This window comes from Dreissena polymorpha, chromosome 7 (assembly GCF_020536995.1).
Source record: "Dreissena polymorpha isolate Duluth1 chromosome 7, UMN_Dpol_1.0, whole genome shotgun sequence".
Lineage (NCBI taxonomy): Eukaryota > Metazoa > Mollusca > Bivalvia > Myida > Dreissenidae > Dreissena > Dreissena polymorpha.
This window is the reverse complement of record NC_068361.1, coordinates 62375765-62396728: the sequence shown is the minus strand read 5'-3', so window position 1 is coordinate 62396728 and position 20964 is coordinate 62375765. Positions and strand designations below refer to the sequence as shown.

The following is a 20964-nucleotide window of genomic DNA, read 5'->3' as shown; positions in this document are numbered from 1 at the left end:
CCTCGGTTTTCGGTTCTAACATGTTTTATCCATGCTGTCGTTATACTCTGGCAAGGCCCCTCAATCTATCGCGAGGGACTCTCATTATTGCCCGCAAGCTTTAGAACCTGACGTGGGTCGATGTGTATGCGAGTCCGAGGACGCGATCGAATTTGATAAGGCTACCAACCAGTTGATAACACGCATTGTTCAAATTGTTTAGGTTTAAGTCTGTTAGGGCTGGGGAGGGAAGGCGACTTCTCTTGTCTGAGCACAAGAGGAACGGTCACAAGTCCGTGAAAACGCCGAGTGACACCACTAGCTTTCAATCGTACAAATCAAAAAACTTTCAAACTTTAATTTGAGGTAAAATGATTAAAAAAACTATATTAATGACTAACCGTTATAACATATTTGCCATATGAACATTTATTGCGCCTAACGAATTACTCGTGTTAAGACTAACATTGAGTGACTCGTAAACTTAAAGCAGTTACTCGCTTTTGACTGCATAAACATTTTACTATATACGTAGTTTCATGACTTTCAATGTATGGTCATTAACTTTGAAATAGTGCAAACAATTTTGTGTTAAAAGTTGCATGCAGTTTTATTAAAAACCTTTCGCTACACTACAGTCTACAACCGTATTTGAAACTCACCAACTTGAATGTTCCCATTTTGAAACGACAGTAAGTAACACAACTGCTTGAATATATTGAAAAGCAGTATCGATTTAACGCTATGATTTGGTTGTGAGATGTAATATAGCATCAATGTTACAGACCTATAAGCACATTCATACACCTGCTTGAATATTTCGGAAAGCAGTATTACTTTAATGATATGGTTTGGTTGTAAGATACAATATATGGTGTATTGATGTAACAGATCTGTAGGCACATTTAAACAACTACTTGGTTAGTTTGGTTAGCAGTGTCGCTTCAACGCTGCAACAGAACATTTCTGTAATATGTGAGAAAAATATCTATTTGAATGGGATTTCTGAGGTTTAGCCATCGCCAATGTTTCTTCATTAACGCACATTTAAAGTTACTGCTATATTTTTGCTAGTTTGCTAGTAAGCTAGTCCATATTGCAAATCGCAAGGTGGTAAAGCGGCTCTTTTCATTTTGCTGTGAAAAGAACGGTCACAAGCCCGTATAAAACGCTGAGTGACACCTCTTGATCATGTAGCTTGTATGAAACGTGTTTACACAACAACAGTAGTTCAAAGCAGAACGCTTTTCCTTCTTCGAGGGAGAAGAAATCTGGGTGCAAGTCCCGGCTTTGGTTATAACACGAATACTCGCTGCTCAATAGCAATATTCATACTCTTAGACAGTCAATATAATCGCGGGACCCAATGCCCATAGGTTCGATTTCGACTTGTTAAAATGGTGCTTACTTGAGCAATGGTCTCTTTATTTAGAAATTTGACTTTCGTGAAGATGACACTCTGACGCGTTAACATGGTACAAACCTTTTCTATTATATACTATTAGAATTAAGAACCTGGACTTGTTTTCTCGAATATATACTATTAGAAATAAAAACCTGGACTGGTTTTCGTATATATACTATTAGCAGAGAACCTTAACTGGTTTTCGAATATATATTAGTAGAAATAAGAACCTGGACTGGTTTCCGAATATATACTATTAGAAATAAAAACCTGGACTGGTTTTTTTAATATATACCATTAGAAATAAAAACCTGGACTGGTTTTCGTATATACTTATACTATAAGAAATAAGAACCTGGACTGGTTTTCAAATATATACTATTATAAATAAGAACCTGGATTGGTATTCTTTTCGTATTTTAATATGTGTGTTACATGAAACATTTGCAGCATATATATTAGGATATAAATTATTAGTCATTTTAATTGCCTTTAAACAAAACAATGATTAAAACTTAAACGTCTCCGAATAATGCAATATTAGTCATGTAAACATTCCGAGACAATAATAATACCCACATTTAAGGGTGTATGATCGTTTCCACAGTATTAACATATAAACGATCACATTTCTTATATAATATAAACTCCTTAAACTATATGAATATATTTTTTACTTTGATGAACAAGAAATGATGCTAATACAGTCTGCCTAACCTGGCGCAAAAAAGGATAAAAGACACACATGACGTCACATTGATCTACTTGCACGGTGAAAGGCCATTACTGTTATTAACAGTTTCTGAGAATAAATAATAATAATTGCAAATATGTGTATGTGCTCGGAATTAATTTTCATATTTTGTAATGAAGATAGCTAAATAATTTATTATAAAATGTGTACAAAATAATACACAATAAACAATAAATGGGGAATTTATGTGTGAACAGCGCGGTGGAGCATAAGGTAGGAATAAAATAGAATATTAGCATGTAGTATCTTGTGCTATTTCCATCTGTACATTTTCAATTATAATTACTTGTAGGACCAAACCTTTCACACATGTTTTAATATCTATTTAAACAATAGCGTTTATAGTACTTTGCGAATATCAAAAGCTTGCACGCCCTACCCAAGTGGTAGCGCGTTCGATTTCGAATCACGGGGCCAGCAATATTAAAAATCTTATTGAATTGTTTTCTCTAATTTCTTGTAAAAGTGGCTGATTTATGCCATAATGTGCTAGCGTGTTGGTGGATTTGAAAGTCGCCAAAAAGGCGACATATATACCTAGCAGACCAACAAATAGGGCGTCCATACGACAATTATCACTTGTGTCGTCAGTGTTTTTCCTGGTGTGTTGGTTACTTTGAAATTGGCCAAAACAACCCCACAATATGGCAGCAAGCAGCAGCATAACAATTTGATCATACAAACAGCAATGTATAGGCCGTGCTCTGTGAAAACAGGTGTTTAATACATGTGCGTAAATTGTCGTTCCAGATTAGCCTGTGCAGTCCGCACAGGCTAATCAGGGACGAAACTTTCCGCCTAATTTTGAATTTGGCTAAGAAACTTTCTTGAAACGAAATATATCACAAAAAGCGGAAAGTGTCGTTCCTGATTTGCCCGTGTGTGCGGACTGCAAAGGCTTATCTGGGGCAACACTTTACGCACATATGCATTAAACCCCCTTTTCACAGCGCTCGGCTCATATATATGGTATCGTATAAGAATGAATATCACACACACTTATCTTCCAGTTCTCAGGCGTTCTAAATATTTGAGAGGCCAAGTGAGGCCAGATGCTGGCGAGCCTTCAGACGCAGATCCGCTATGCTTGTCGTCTTCGTAGCCTTGAAGCCGCTCTCCACCGGAAGTGATGCGTAATTGAGCGCCACAGCCGCGTAGTGATGTCGATAAAGCAACATCGGGTGCAGCGGCAGACCGTGAGCGGATGTAAGCGGGAAGTAGGGTAGGAATGGCGGGAAATGCCGGCGGTCGAGCGGCTGGCGAATGGTCGACATGTTGAGGAAGGGCGAAACTCGGCAAGCGTCTAGCTGGGGCATATTGCCTGAGCAGGTAAGCATTATGCCGGCTAGAATTAGAAATAAATAAAGCATTAGAAAAAGCCTTTACAACAATACATATACAATTCTTAGTATGTTTTCAAGTAACAAACTGTGAATCGCCCACCATCGAACATCACAATACAGTTTTGGAATATATCAGGTCTCGATTCGAGAATGACGTCACAGCGCAGTCAGAGTGTTACAAGGACAGGCATTGTGTTTCAAACAAACTCAACTTTTTATTACAGGCTTACGACTTTTTGAGATTTCGATGCCTTTTTGTTAATACATTTAAAAATATACACGTGTGAAAATATTTTATGACAATAAATGAAAATACATTGTAACTTATTCTGTTTTGTCCCTACAAACATTCTTAAATTGTGATTCAATCCAATGCTGATCTAGAGTGAAACATAAAAGTATATTGTGGTAGCTTATAACGCGATCATTTGATTATGTACACATATACAACTCTATAATTTTGTGGCGACACCTTGAACCGAAATCATTTGATCGTGTCCTACAAATCTGTAAATTTCCATTACAACAACTATTATTAAAACAATAACGGTAATCCTAGCGTGTAATCGGGTTCAAGTGTAATACGGGAACCACAATAAAGGTTATCTTGTCATGGAGAATTACAAGCCAATTGTCTTCGAATATCTTCCATCGAAAAGCGCATCGTGCGCCCGCAGCTTAATTCAAACAGCTTCCAGTAATTTTCACCCTCGATGGTATCCGTTATTTCGTTACAAAATACTAGACTTCTTGACAGCTTTATATGGATGAGCAGAGGAACGAGTGAAATGCACAATGCAAATCATTGGTTGCAATACTCCATTGTTAAATTTCAACTGCTCTATGCGAAACGTTATTTTGTCAATTTTGAAATTAGTTACCGCATGTTATTTAAATTTTATTCGGTTTATTTTTATTTTGCTCAAACAAAGCGTTTGGATTATTGCTTGCGTTTCAAAAACAGCTACGTAAATTATACATACTCCATTAAATTATTGTTGTATCAAACGTGATTGAAACAGGGCCATAATTGATAGATATTTTTAATCATAGTTTAATTTTGTGGAATTTTAATAATAAATAGATTTTTGGACGCGCCAACTTTAACTTTTGACCAAAGAAATAATTAAAATGTTTCCTACGTTTTATATTAAGATGCTGAGTGTTTGTGTTTGTTTATTTGCATGATTGTATTTGTTTGTACTGATGCACTTTGACTATACATGTACTTAGATTACTTGTATGTAAATGGTCAAATGCGTTTTGCCGATATACCAATAAAAAACTTGAAACTAGTGTTGTCTCTGTATAAGCAAATTGTTGGAACATAATTTCTATACGGAATAAACATGTAAAACATTATTACTTTAAGTACTCAATCTTAAGTCTTTATTTACAGAGTAAAGGCAGAAACAACTGAACAATCAGACACATTTAAAGTCGAGAAACATGAATAAGAAGATGAATTAAATGACATCTTAATTAAGGAAATATCATACGATCTTAAATAACACGCAAATGCAAATTATAAAATTAACTCTACTTATTTTGAGACAATTGAAACAGCCAGGGATGAAACATTTATCATATATAAACTAAACTTTTTAAAAATATCGACAACAAAGATGAAATATAAAAAGTGAAGCTCTTTTTTCCCTGTATTTAAGGTAATGATTTGAAATAAAAAATAGCATTGACGACATTTTGTCCAGATCGCGAATAAAGATTTGTCAGATGAAAAAAATCACGTGAAGGAAAAAATAACAGAATGTTAATGTGTATTTTTCCACAAAGAATGCGAAACAACAAAATGCCTGATTTTAAGACGTATAGACTGCTTCAAAATTAAATCATTTACAGTAACACAATCGAACTCTGTTCTTTTTGGATGCACTGAACGTTAATTGCATTCAAAAGTAATACACTTTATTCTTTTAAATATGAAATAATATTTATATAATTATAATTATAGTTGTGCATCTACGTTTTGATAATTTTATTTAAATCACGAAACAAACTATAAGAATCGAAGCAGAAATCACGTTATCAAATGATAAATATCATAAATATTCGGCTTATTCAGAAACATATGCTTAATTCTGAATCTGTTTAGTTAGACCTTAAGTTTTTTCCGATGGTGTGTTTTGTGTTATCTATAACTGTTATTTACCTTTTTTGTTCAGACATCAATAGAAAAAGTTTTTTGTAAGGAAACGCTTCAAGTTGCAGTAGATGTGAAGTAAACACAAATGATAAAAGTAAATGAATGTCAATGTATATGAGAATTAATGGTATTGTGTTTATGCTAAAGTTTAATGTACGTAATCTACAGAATTAAACGTGTGAATATTCGAATATGGGTTGTAAAAGAGAAGTAAGAATATACATATACTTAAAAAATTACAATTTATGCTGTATTAAGGTAACATTCTAAAAAGCGCTCGGTAAGTAGCACAGTCACTTATTAATAAAATAACTATTTCACTCTCGTTTTATCCTACCTGCTCTGACCATTCAATTTTTAAAAAACAAAACAAAATCTGTTGTATAAAAAACGGTTCAGTTTAAATGTTCGTTACAATTAATGTTCGTTTAAATGTGTAGTTTTATATGATTTGGGTTTTCTTTTTATGAAATTATTTCTGCAAAATTTGGCAAATGAAAATATATGTATTTTTCCACACAGTATAGAGATGAACTATTTAGTAGGGTTATTGTTTTTACGTGTACTTTTCGATATGGATTTATTGTTCATTGGAAAACAAACACCTCTTTGTAGATTTAAAGCGCAGAAATATAATCGCATAAGGCTTAGCCCACAATTCAGATTGGCGTCGCATATAATTAATCGTATGCAACACGCATTTTTTTCCTAACTTGACATGGACACATGTTCGGTATTATAAATAAAAAAACTGCATTTTTAAAACCTGCATAATTACCTTTCTGCATTTGGCGTTCTTGCTTTCGGCATTTTGCACGGCGATTTTGAAACCAGACCTGCAATACAATGTCAATCTGATGAACATAAACAGGAAGTATTCAAGGTGTTGTGTCAGTATAACATTCAAAGGACAACATAAAAAGCAAAGACAATTCAACCATTACTATTTGTGGTTTTATAAATAAACAAAACAATAAGTTTCATAAGCTTCATCTTATCAGCTTTTGAGTGCATGCAGTTTAAAAGCGACATAGTTAAGGGAGAGTGAAAGCAAGACACAAATTAACTAGACGTCCATAGAACATGTATGATTTTATACTTGTGTTTTACTAATTAATTAAACAAATGCACTAGTTAACGTGGTAAAATGCCGACATTCCTTTATGTCTCGTGTTCTTTCTTCTCAGAAGTCCTGGTTTGTACTGATTTCGGTGATCTAGGCAATACACTAAGCACGTTCCCCGAGAGGGAATCGAATCTGGGACCTGCGAACATATATCCACTTCACGACTTTGACATCATCCAGATGAGATCATGTTTCTCAACATCACTTTAAATTGTTATACACGAAGTAATTTGCTAATTTAAATATATCGCAATGACAATATCTTAGCAGACAAAAAATACATGACTTTTTATTGATAGAAACAGAAAAGATATTGCTAACTTTTTAAAATTTGCATGCTACATTCGAAACGATTTAGATTTTTTAATGAAATATTGGCTGCCTAAGCAATTCACATTGTAATGTATAAAACTGCTTTTATCGATATACTTCTTATGTTACATTGATTTAATGTGACCATTGTGTTGGCGGCGCTTTAATCAACTGCAGCAAATCGGCAGCAAACTATCAAAAGCAAATCAGAAACGCAGCGTCATATTAGGCATTGTCTTCTGCATTAAGGCAGACGAGAGCCTGCAAATTGGTTGCATCATCCCTCGACACGTGCCCTGTATATAATGCGGGGAAACCGCCGTTTGGAAGGTATTTCAAGACACCCCAGAGACTTGGTCGGACCCGATGCTTAATTAGATAATATTTAGATAGGCGCTGGCTTATTATACTTAACCTGTGAGCGACAACCGCGTCACTTAAACTTTATTTGAATGTCAGGTTTTCATTAGATTAATTCACAAGCCAACATTATCGTTGAATGGAGAGAAGTTTATGTTGCTCGGCTCGAACTTCGAAAGCGCTCGCCAAGGCTCGCTCTACCGGCGTTCTAAGCCTCGCAGCACAAACTTCTCTCTATTCAACGCTAACATAGTATTCTCTCTATATATTTTCAGATTGGTGAAACATTTCATTTTGTGAAATAGACATTATACCGCTCTAGATATAATATATACATTAAAAAACAATTACACTTCTTTTTAAAATTATTATTTTGACAATATATGAACAACTCCCTTAAGACATTGTAATTTAATACAGTACGAATAACAGCGATGATATTTAGCCATATGGAACACCATATTTCGAATAACAACAACACATATCCTGAAGAATGTTCTCAATCTAACAATGCATATATGAACATTTTATTACAAAGTGAATTTTCGAAATTGTTAACTGGATTTGTCTTGGTTGATTGAACATTGTCCTTGCAACATGGCTTTCTTGTGACTACAATTATATTGATAACATTACCATAACTTACTTTCAGCTATAAAACTTTAGACATTACGAGAGCAGTGTTTCGATCGTACTGTTTCCTCATTCAAGATAGTTTTGATAATGACTCTGCAAGTTTCGTAGGCTTTTTCAACATGTAGTCGTAACTAAAGAAATTACTAACATCTGCATGAATCGAATGTAAGTTAAATGTGAGTCGCGTTCGGAGAAAACTGTGCATAATGCATGTGCGTAAAGTGTCGTCCCAGATTAGCATGTGCGGGGATCGCACAGGCTAATCTGGGACGACACTTTACGCACATGCATTATGTCCAGTTTTCTCAGAACACGACTCATGTAGTCAGGGAACTACAAATACCATGACCTATAAGGACACGATGCTATACAAATTATTATTTGGCTTACCTACCTACACTGCCTATTTTACTAAACATTTCCCACTCAGAAGCAAAGTGAAAATGGCTATGGGCCTACAGCATAACACCAGAACAGCTTGCGAGTAACCCGCAGTCCGTTCAGGTTTAATGTTGTTTGATAGTCAACAGTATCTAAGGGTTGGTCACGAAGCCTTTACAACTTGATTCTAGTACAAAAGATGTTTAATTACATGTAACTATCCAAGGGACTACAAATGGGTCAAAATACGTATCTAAGTGGAAAGGGTCAAATCGTGCATGTGCTTAAACACAATATAAGTTCGAAACTAACATGGACTATGCTTTCTGTAAGAAAAGGGCATTAGTGGTCCGCCACAGCGTTTTTCTTATTTGTATCTAACTATCTGTCTTACTTGTGTACATTGTGTGGTTTTCATGGTCAAATACTTTAAGAATGTAAACGAAACGAATGCAATTTATTATTATTTAATGCCTGTAACTTAAAGAGGTCGGAACTTTTAAATAACTTGAAGAAGATGACAAGAAATAGGCCTTACTCCTTACTCGGTAATGTAAATATTCAATATGGTCTGGAATGAAACAATTAATGATAATAAAGAAAATCGAACAAGAAATAAATGAATATGAAATCATAAAAGAATGCATGGAAATGAAAAATCATACGTGCTAAACTGCTTATATGTTGTAAAAAATGAGACGTTACAAACTTATAAAGAAGCGAATGCTACCACCGCGCCTGCTTAATATTTAGTATGTAATGGTGTTTTAGATATGCGATCAAAATTGAATTTAATACATATAAACCGCACCAATGAACACCAATGAACCCAATAACAAAATGAATAAATATAATAAAACAATATGTGATATTCAGAGTCATGTTGGAATAAAAGATAATAAAGGAAAACGAAAGACCTAATATTGTCAACAAATACAAATTTTCCATTACTAATTATGTCTTATTTTTCTGTACAACGCCTTAAGAAAATTGTAGTCCAATTTGAAACCCTATCCGTCTGTGCGAGCTAGAATACTCAGAGCTGCAATTGAATCAAATTATCATGAAACAATATATCCATTTACGTAAAATAAATGCAATTTTCAACTTGTAATTGGAAGAAAAGGAAATCGAATGCTTTGTCACAAGCTCCCGTAGCGACTTTCTGTAAAGCCAACTTTGTTATTGAGTTACCTCTAATATCACGGCGAATAAACTACGCCGCAGAATATTTCTTACCCATCACACGAAAATGGCGGTTCGATCAATAGCAATGACAGTGAATAGCTTTTGTAGTGCATGATTAACAATCTTATTTTAATCACCATATTGTTATTGGAATTACGAGCACGGAATAATTGCACATAAAGAAATATTTCCCAAGTAATAGGGATAACAGCTCTCACCGCCAATCAAGCGCATTATGTATATGAATCTTAACCCATTTATGCCTAGTGGACTCTCCCATTCTTCTAAATTTGGATCAATGTATTCCTAAAATTAGGGATGTCTAGTATATTATTTCTATATTTAGAATTTTTCTTACAGAAATTCCTTTAAGCAAACAGCGCATGAAGCGGCGTCTCATCTGGGTCTACGCTGTTTGCAAAGGCCTTTTTTCTAGACGCTAGGTATAAATGGTTTAAAGAAGAATATGTAAAAATAATATCATTGTATTGCAAAAAAAAACATACTTCGATAGATATTATTTAAACTGACTATTGATAGAAGATTTAAAGTCATCTTAAATCTTAAGAGTACTTGATTGCTCGTCAAAACGTCTTTTGTACATTTTGTTTGTTATCGGACTATTGTCGATGATTGCTGGAGTCTTCGTAGCATTTCGTGCCTACGCGTCGGTTAACTATTTTTTCACGAACGAAATATTTCCGGAGATAATCGCTAAAGGGGCGATTCAACATGTAAATAACGGGAGCCAATATGACCAGCAGCTTTTCCCCTTCCAAGCTTTTAATAACTTTTTTTCAACTTTTAAAAGTTTCCAAAAGGGTTATTTTCATGCTATGTAGAAAGTGAAGCAGTGTCAAAATTATCTTTAAAATAAGAGATGCAAACAAATCTGAAAATTATAAACGTCATTTTTAAAAGATAGTGACCCGTTGCAAAACAGTCTGATACAAATAAAACAACTAACCACTTCACAGAACAAACGCATAGTTAAATGCGAATCTGCTATATCATGTTTGTATTCAAATAATGAAGAAAATAATAATTCTTTCTGAATTCCTTAATTGCTAACTTTAAATATGTATCTAAATGGTAATTCGTCAATCATCTATCATACTATTTTCCACATCATATGCTGGTTTAAAGTCTAGAAAACGTAATAAAACCCGTTATCAATAGTCATTAGTAACGCATACACATTCATAACAAAATTCACGGAGAAAACCCGAAATTACAGTCCGTCGTCACGGCAACGATCGAAGACATGCCTCTTATGTCCCTGTCACCCAATATGTCAAATTGAGATTATGAGGTAATTGAACAATATTGGGATCATTCATATCGAATTTCATCAAACTTGTAAGATACATTGGATATCACGTTCACATAGGAGACGCTTTAAAAGTTATTCTCGGTTTACACTGAATAATTGAGGAGGACGTTATGGTAACACTTCAAATATTGTATTCGTTTTGAAATGCTTTCGTACCGGAGAATGGTTTTGGAAACCCCTCTTGACGTTTGGAAACCCCTCTTGACGTTTGGAAACCCCTCTCTTGACGTTTGGAAACCCCTCTTGACGTTTGTAGGGGTTAAAACAAAACTAAATCATTTAGCGTGTTTCGCTTGGTTGTACAATTCACCATATTATAGAAATTAAACGAATGCTTCATTTAAGTTAAAACTTTTTCGACTTAAATATTAACACCTTGATGAAAGATTGGTCTAGATAGTAAAGTGAAAGTTGTATAATATCTCTCTCCGAATGTGACTACAAACACAGTATAATTGGTATTCAATATTAACATTTAATGATTTTAATTTAAAAGATCGAAATTAATTATGTTTCAAATATAACCGATTTCCAACGCTTTATAGAAATACATTTATATATAGAATTATTTGCTTATGTAATTGTTCTGCTCAATGTTTCAAGTGCTTATTCGAGTTTGTAATAAACGTAGTACAATAGAGTCACATTGAAGCAATCTTTTATGTGAACGATGAAACAATTTAATGCAAAAATGTCGAAACAATTTAATGCAATAATGATACAGAATATAGTATATGCTATCAAATCCACGCTTTTTAATCATGTGAATACTAACCTTTAACATGAAAGGAACTAAATAAAGCGCATTACAAATTATGGAGTAGGAACTTCAAAAACGCTTTGGATTATTGGGATTGGACCGTCTTAGAGAAAAATGCAATACATTCTAAAACACCATTTGCCTTTTATCATATATGCATGATTACTTTTCGATCATGTCCAGCATTTTCAATTAGAGGCCATTACAATAAAGACAGTTTGGCAAAACGTCTTTAAAAGTTTGTTTAACTGTTTTGTATTTCAACGTACAAAAACTGACCGAATTATAATATCGTTGTTTATTTGAACCTTGTGTTGTTTTTTTTAAATATTTCTTATATGCCATTAACAGCTCTAAGTCGTTTTTGTTTGAGAGTAAATGAATGGGTTGGTCTAGATCGAATAACTATATTAACGCAGAATTTTTTTTCTAACGTTCCTATTCCAAAATAAATTTGTTTCTTTCTGTCTTACTTAAACAGAATGTTATTTAAAATAATTTAAACAAACAAACGGATTTGCATTTTTTAATGGTCATGATATTTATAAACGCAGGAATTAGTTGTTTATAATGATGTATTTAAAAGCATTTTTGTATTTATTTTATAAATAATCATATTAGATCTATAAGGAAAAACCAACTTTTCTGGAAAAAAACATTCACTATCAAATATATATATAACAAGGTATCCAATTCGAAATCATCCGAAAACGGGATGCATCAGTTTGAACAGCCATTACTTCATCAATTTGCAGCGATTTTCATGAACCCGGTCTTATTCAACGCAGAAATGAATTTTCTTTCTGGAAATGTATATATCTTGTTATATTTCTACACATGCTGGGTCAAATTTTAAGAAATAACGCGATACACTATTCGCTTGACCCAGTTAACATCGATCATACCGTATTTATGAATGAAATCTCCAGTTGTAAAGACACACCTTTGCATTGGACCAATGAAATCACTCGTGTGTTTAAAATGTCAGTCAGTTGAAATGTATTTAAATAGAGGTTTCAAAATGCGCTGGACAGTTAGTTTTGATGCATTATGCAACGGCAAGCAAGGTAAGAATGTTTTTTTATTCGTTTTATTGAATTGTGGTATCGAGGTCCGGGAACTTTGTTGGGAAAATGCCCTTTACTCCGTGAAGATTTCAGTTGGATACCTTGTTATATATATATTTGATAGTATGTTTTTCAGAAAAGTTGATTTTTCGTTATAATATGATTATAATATGATAATTTATTATTCAAAAGGACGTTTCACTAATTAATATCATAGCCACACGCTAACCACCTGTGATACTTTTAATAGTATATGAGGAATTGTTCACTATTTGCGTTTGGGAATGTTTTCACATGCTGTCTGCATGTGGACATGTGGATGACATTGTAAAATTATGTTTTAACTAATTAATATCATAGTCACACGCTAACCACCTGTGTAAAGTATGAGAGCCTGTTAATGAAAACTGGTTAGTTTCACCTATATATGCACTCATGAAGAGGAAAGCAGGACCTGTTAACCCATTTATGCCTAGCGCCTAGAAAAAAGGCCTTGGCAAACAACGTAGACCCAGATGAGACGCGGCATGATGCGGCGTCTCATCAGGATCTGCGCTGTTTGCTTAAAGGAATTTCTGGAAGAAATAATCTAAATATAGAAATAAATATACAAGACATCATTTATTTTGGAAATACGTTGATCCAATTAAGAATGATGGGAGAGTCCACTAGGCATAAATTGGTTAATTAACTATCAAAAACACACACAAACGGGTCCTGAAGCACTTACCTTAACCCTGGCCTCTGAAAGCCCCAGTCGCTGGCTCAGTTCCTCCCTCATGAAGGCATCCGGATAATGGGTCTCGTCGAATAACCGCTCAAGTTCATTTAGTTGCTCAAGGGTGAAGTTGGTGCGACTACGCCGTTGTTTCAACTTCGGTTGGTCATCGTTTTCGTTATCCGAACAAGCCACTTTCGAGTCATCACCTTGAATGGGCAATTTAGCAAGAATAACAAGAAACTAACACAAACTGTATGTCAAAGTGTGTGGGTTTTGAATTATGTATTGTTAATGTTTATTAGGTTATGCGCTTCTTATGTGAATTTAGCCTTACAACTTTGTTAGTTATTCGATAACAAATGTGTGCTTCTTTATCGATATAACTAAAAAGTATTTAGTTTAATACTTTATTCATATTCGGACTTATAAAGTGTATTTTTCAACTTCTTTCGAATACTTAAATATGAACCTGTGTGTATTTAAAATTTTGTATTTTGTCCTGTCATATTATTTTAATTGTTCCCATGAACGCAATGGAAACAAAAAATAACTATGCAAACTCTGACTGTTTTCATAAATAAGTTCAGAAAAATCAGGCTTTCTTAGTTAACCGGTGGGTAAACTAGTTTATTGTAGTGCAAGTGTTCCATCGAACGCATTAAGAAAATAGCGAACACTCAAATAATACAACATTATATTAAAGTATTCAAACATAAAACGCGCTTCTTTTCGCGACGTAAACAAATGACTAAATAAATGAAATTTAATCTTAAACTTTTGTTTTTTTAAAACAAATCTTCAAGAAGAAATTACAAGTCAAGTCAAGTCAAGTCAAGTCAAGTCAATTTTATTGGCAAATACATTTGTACATAGCCAAACAATATACATAATACATGTAATGACGGTGTGAATAAATGCATATACAACAATTGTGACGAAAAGTATGGTGTATATGATGGACATGAAATAATGATTAATGGTTGTGCGAATGTTGACAGAAACACACAACAACAATAAGCAATATACATTTATACAAACATAATACTAATTGTGACTCGATCTTAAATTAAATACCATTCTAGTAAATTTAGCCAAGTTAATTAATGTTTTTTTATTCGAAGTAGACATCAGTTGCTTAAATTTTGTAATAGAAGACCAGCGTAGATAATATATATATATTACATAATAAAACAGAGCAGATAAGGTTTTGTGAAATTCTTAACGTTACTACCAGATTTTCAAAAAGAATTCTTAACTCTGATATTTTATTCTTAACGTTAGTACTAAGTTTTGGAAAAAAAATCTAAACATTTCTTAACGACCTAAAAACAATAATGGTTATTTTCATGTAATAATAAAATAAACACACTAGCAACTTAATTTAAACGAGTTCAACAGTGTCTATTCAGTATTATACAATTTTATTTTTCAAATACCTTTATATGCCCAAACTGTGCTTAGATTGCATGCCTTCGATGAATTTGTACATATTTCACAATTAAAACGGGTCTCCACTTCAATCTTTTCAACGATTGGCCACGGGAATTGTCCCTTCCACTCGTTCAATGTTTTTTGTTTAAGTTTGGACCCGTCGTGTTGCGTTTTTTTAGCTTTTCCGACTGTTTCGGCGACTGAACATACAACATCGTATAAGATCTTTTTATAATGTCTTTCTTAGCATTTAACATTGGCTCACTTTGCGTACAATATGTTAAAAGCGTGTTTTTGCACGCTTTGCAGAGTTTTAGGACGCTCTCTTGGTGCCGCCATTGTTTTTTGACAGCTTTCATTGGAAAAAATGCGCTTTGTTAAACAAACCCGATAACCATTTTAAATAAGCACCGAAAAGATCTTTAATATGCGAAAAGAACTAAATAAAAATCGATACAAACCGATGTAAAAATAATATTCGTAACTTGATTTTGCAATTCTTAATGGTACGACAAGATTTTAAAATAAATGCGTAACGGACTTGAAAATAATTCGTAATTACGAAAATACGACCCTTATCTGGAGCTCTGAATTATAAGACAAATATAAAGCTCACTAAATGATAATAATTGTAATGCCAAACGTAAACAGAATTTTTACCAATCAGATAATTGAATATGAGTAAGATTATGTACTTACCATTGCTGCATTGCTTTTGCAATGTCAATGTTTTATATACCGGTAGTCTCGTAATCACATATACACACACTGTTGTTATATTTATGTGTAGAATGAATCAGTTGCTTGTTGTTGTTTAATTTAAAATTATTTGTTTGGTTAACTGTAACATAATATTGGAAACCTCACAGCTTGAATTGATGATAAAACAATGCAAAGATCACAAGAAAATGGCACTTGTCCATTAATAAATTTATTAGTAAAATACAGTGTATTTCCTTTAGTGTTATTGACATGAATCAACTTCATTACTTAGCTAGCCAGTGCCTCGTTAAAAAAAACCTATTTGGTCGAAAATATATCTCATTATTGTTATGCTATTTAATTATATTCTTATATAAACTGAACACATATAAATCCTGCCCAACATACAACAATTGAAGTACACAATATATGTTGTATGAAACTAACTTATACATAGCAAATGGCTTGTGTTTCGTTCCCAGTAAAGATTATTTTTTTTACAATTGTATTACTACAAATAATTTCCAATATTTTTATGATAATTATAGTTTGCTGCTTTCCTGTAGATGGACTATTAAAATACCAAGTTTTCAAGAAACTGAAGTTTATGTATAAATACATCATTATTGTAAACATGATACAATCAAATATTTTTTTAAAGAACGATTTGCTTTTAAAATACGTGTTTTGGATGAAAAGTGCGTGTTTCGGATTAAAAGTGGGTGTTTTGGATTAAAAAGTATCGATAATATATTATATTTTTGTATTTTAGATTCCTCTATAACATTATTCATATTGAATATTTTCTATTTTAGTTTATATTGCCTTACCTAAACCCGTGTACTATTCGGGAATATTAATATAAAATGATCTTTACAATTCAAATTGATGCATATAATACAAGAAATCAATGTATAATGATCTGCACGTTAAATTTAACAGATTATAACGACATAATTTGCTTGTTGGGTTCAAGAAAAAGCCAGCCAAAGCAAGGAAGACAAGATCCTAGTATCACGAACATGTTTAAGTTGACTTTTGACTGAAATTTGAGGTTGTTTTTCTAAATGATTTTGATGAGTTTGACCATAATGCTAACTTAATTGTTTTTATGAGTTTTGTCGCACTACTGAATTTAAAGAAGAATATGTGATTTACACCTGAGAATTGAGATTGTTCGTGAGCTGACCGACATATAAAATCTTTCGAGTTGAGCTGAACAATGAGAATATTAATTATACTGGGCCATGGTCGCACAGTCCTCCATCAGCGGCACATATTGCATGCAAATCCTTACTGGATACAGGCCTATTACAACCACTCTTCGAGGATAAGTCGGAGCCAGATTCGCCCCAGTCTAAAACTTCTTTGGAATCCATATAGTGGCCAGCATCAAAACAAATCAAGCCCTGGGGCGAATTTCTAGAGCGTTCGTAAAGGGTATAATGGTTAAAAGTAATCCACCAAATACCCTACGTGAAACATAATTAGGAGTCGATTGTTTTACATTGAATATCTCGTTTACGTTATTTAGAATGCTGTTTATCAATGTCATGGGTGTGATTAATGTCCCCGATATCAACATCATATAGTTTATTGCGGTTACTTAAAGATCATCTGGTTGATGACGTTTGGTGTCATGTCATATCAGACGAGTATGTTATTGCGTTCGCAAATGCGAAACTTGCATTGTATATTGTATATAAAACATAAACTGTAAAACCATTATTATTCGACAGGCATTAATTTTCGTCTATTTCGTCAGAGGACCGTGGGAGTGCGAAGTTTAAATAAAAATAAAACTGATTACCGTACGTAATCAACGCATACATACTTCAGTTTTGTTATCAAGAGCAACGGTTTCGACACAAAGGGGTGCACATTATATTCTATTTTTATGCCACTCTGTTTTTAAGTTGAAAAGTAGACCCTTAACAAGTAAAATAAACAAACCGCAAATAATAAACGATTCACAGTACAGCAAAATTTGCAAATGAGAAAGGTTACATGAACGTTGACCGGTGTGTATTGAGCATAACACCAACGAAACACGAGTCGTTCTCGACAAAATAACGAAAAATAATATTTTAACACATTAAATCAATAAGCAAATCTTGGAAGCGAGAAAGTGCAACTTGTCGTCAGATTGAACAAACAAACAATTACGTCCTTTTATCTTGTGACACACGCAGACAGCAAACTGCGATGCACATGAACGACTCAACAAGGGATATGTAAACACACGAAAAAAAACACACAAATAATGCACTTATACAAATAATTTACAACTAGGAGAATTCTGAACAAGTGAGACATTATTAGACTGTTTATTCCATGAAATAATGGAGAACAGGGCCGTACGCAGGCATTTTTTACTCCCTAATTGTATCATTATTTTTTTAATTTTGCACTTTTCAAAGTGAATTATAATGCATAAAAAACCTTATTTTGTGATATAAATTAATGAAATATAACAAGTAAACCAGCACCTTTTTGAAGTCTAAAGCTTTAAACATTGTTGTGAAAATCACACCAACGGTAAAGCTTTAGATTTCAGAATTGTATGATGTTTAAGCACGAAGGAAAGCAAACTTTGAAAAGCAAAAAACATTATTAAGAAATGTATCATAAAGTTTGACTGACATATAACCATAATAGTATTTTCCCTTTTAATTCTAAAGTTTCAAAGTAAAGTCATACTAAAATTTGTAAAATTTGCTACACAGTTTCACTTTCGCCATCATTGACACACATAAACCATCACAATCGTCTACAACTCCAACATTGAAATTGTCTTTATAACAACCGTAATCTTAAGGATTTTTACGCAACGTTCTTAGAAATTGAGCGGATGGTTGGTATGGGAGTCTACCTACATGACCTACAGATGAAGTGTAAAATTCATTTTGGTCCATTGAATTTTGGCGAACTTATGGGCCTTGGTCTCATTTGTTTTCTCTATAATAAACGTTTCCTGCAGGGTTTATTACGCAACTCTTTCAGATATTGTGCTGATTGTTATGCCCCCGGTAGGGAGGCATATAGCAGTCGGATGGTCTGTCCGTCTGGCATTTCATTTTCCGGACATTTGTCAAAACGGTTAGATGTTAACCTGACCTTTGATGGGTGTGTCTACCTACATGACTTTCAGGTCAAATATGAGTTTCATTCCGATCCATCGATTTCTGGCGAAGTTATGGGCCTTATCGGCTCAAATTAATAACGATTATCCATATCACATCTTTAATTGCTTCAAACTTTATTTGTTTTTCACACACTATTAACGACAGCAATTTTTCCATGAATCGATGTATGAAGCATTCAAGATTCGCAAGGGGTAATTGACTGATCGGGGATGTATTTACAAGGCGATAAGATAACATTTTCTAAGGGCTTATCACCGAGTTGCATCTTGCATTTTTGTCACATTTGTTATGCGATTAGTATGGAATTATATGGCACAAACACGAAATATTATTTTTTTATGTTCCCTAGTCTATACTGTGGGACATATTGTTTTTGTCCTGTCTGTTTGTTGGTTTAATTGCGTCAAACTTTAACATTTGCCGAAAATGGAGCTGCAAATTTTGAGTGGTGAATGGTCAAAGCCATCCTTCAAGGCTAAAGGTCAAATATATTGGGGGACATAGTGTTTCACAAACACATCTTGTTTTAAATTATTTTATAACATAATTATTGTCTTGTTTTAGTAATGACGAAATCGGTCAATTACATGACGAATTATCTAGCTATGGCGAAGATGTATTGCGAAAGTTTTGGGAAATGTATGGCTTAAACCAACATCGTAAACACAATTAGTACAATACGATATTTAGCTCGGTTGCCAACACAACTAAAGGCTAGTTAAACAATGACTGACACTTTAATTATCACACTGTAATTTTTTGGATTGTAGATTGTGGATTTTAATCTTTTAAGACTTTTAATCTGTGCATTTAAACACGCTTTATTGTTTACAGTTATCTGTTAAAATGGTGATTGTTGAAATCGCATTTACATGATTGTTTTACAATGATGTATGTTTATTCTTTCAGGTACTTTTTCATGAATGTTAGTTGTGTGTACTCCTTCCGCAATTCCTCATCAAAACTGATGGAATCATTCCTCAACGATCAACGCTTTTAAACCTCTGACCCAAAGCGATTGTTTGTTTTCTTTATAACGACATTCCTATATTTTTTGTAATGACTTACGAATGATTAAACATGGACATGATATTTTTGATTGTGATTGTGAAGAGGATTTAGCAAATGAACACCAATTATATCAAAAATTGGTCAGATGCATAGCACTCAGAAATGACGACGTTCCACCGAAGTCATTAATTGCATCTTTTCTCCGATTGAACATCATTGGAAATTTATAAAGTAATTTTCATACTATTAGACTCGTTCCTATAATTTCCATTTCAGGACCTTTATATGAAATGAAAGGCTAATTCTTAACAACTACCATTAAAAGCTAACTTGACAGGAAATAAAGGATAAAATCTTCCATTCTTAAAAAAGATGATTTGCAAGACATCCTTCTTTGTAAAATAAGTGTAGAATTCAGCTTCTATTCAAACAGCGAGGCAATATTGTGAGGATCAATATCAGTGATTTAATTTAAATATAAATATGTATCTCCCATGTTTTAAAGCGCGTTACCATGCAGTTAATAACACACACCAACAACAACGACAATAACAACATTAATTCAAAAGAAGCCTACAACCAAGCACATATCATATTGATTTTAAATAAATACACATATGTTAAATAAATCTACATTTTCGAAGTTGAATTTAATCACATATTTCATTCTGATAAAATTATTTCAATTGGATTTGAAAACCCCTGATTGTCTTATAAATAAAAGAAATACATCCTTAATATTGCTTTTAATACATTATCATGCTAAAAAGTTTTGGTTTTTATCGTTTAAGTTTTACGACTGTTTATATGAAAATATACCAGTGAAAACCAACGATAAAATGAAACTTATTTTTCACCAAGAAATTAAAAAAAGTTATAAAAAAAAATAACATTCTTAACCAACTCATAAAATAAATTGTGTTTTGTTTCGGTCAAAAATTATTTAGATTGCACATGATCGATGATAACACATATATGTACATTTACATTTCGATGACTATTATTCAATGCATATCTTCCATCTTTTTGAAGTTAAAATAATAATTACAGACGTATCCGAATGTATCTTCTAAGTATACTAATAACATAAGTTGTACTGATGACCTATGACAGCAGGAATGCAAAGAATGAGATGCCCTCCAGTT

At 33.2% G+C, this 20964-nt stretch overlaps 1 protein-coding gene across 1 annotated transcript; it reads right to left on the bottom strand.

Moving 5' to 3' along the window:
* Positions 1–3160: 3160 nt before the first annotated feature.
* On the bottom strand, positions 3161–17041 carry LOC127839764 (short stature homeobox protein-like). The gene is made up of 4 exons (XM_052368149.1): positions 16960–17041; positions 13539–13735; positions 6424–6481; positions 3161–3483 (listed from the first exon to the last, which is right to left on the bottom strand). Exons 1-4 carry the CDS (start codon positions 17039–17041, stop codon positions 3161–3163), a joined length of 660 nt encoding a protein of 219 aa, XP_052224109.1.
* Between the last annotated feature and the right edge of the window lie 3923 nt (positions 17042–20964).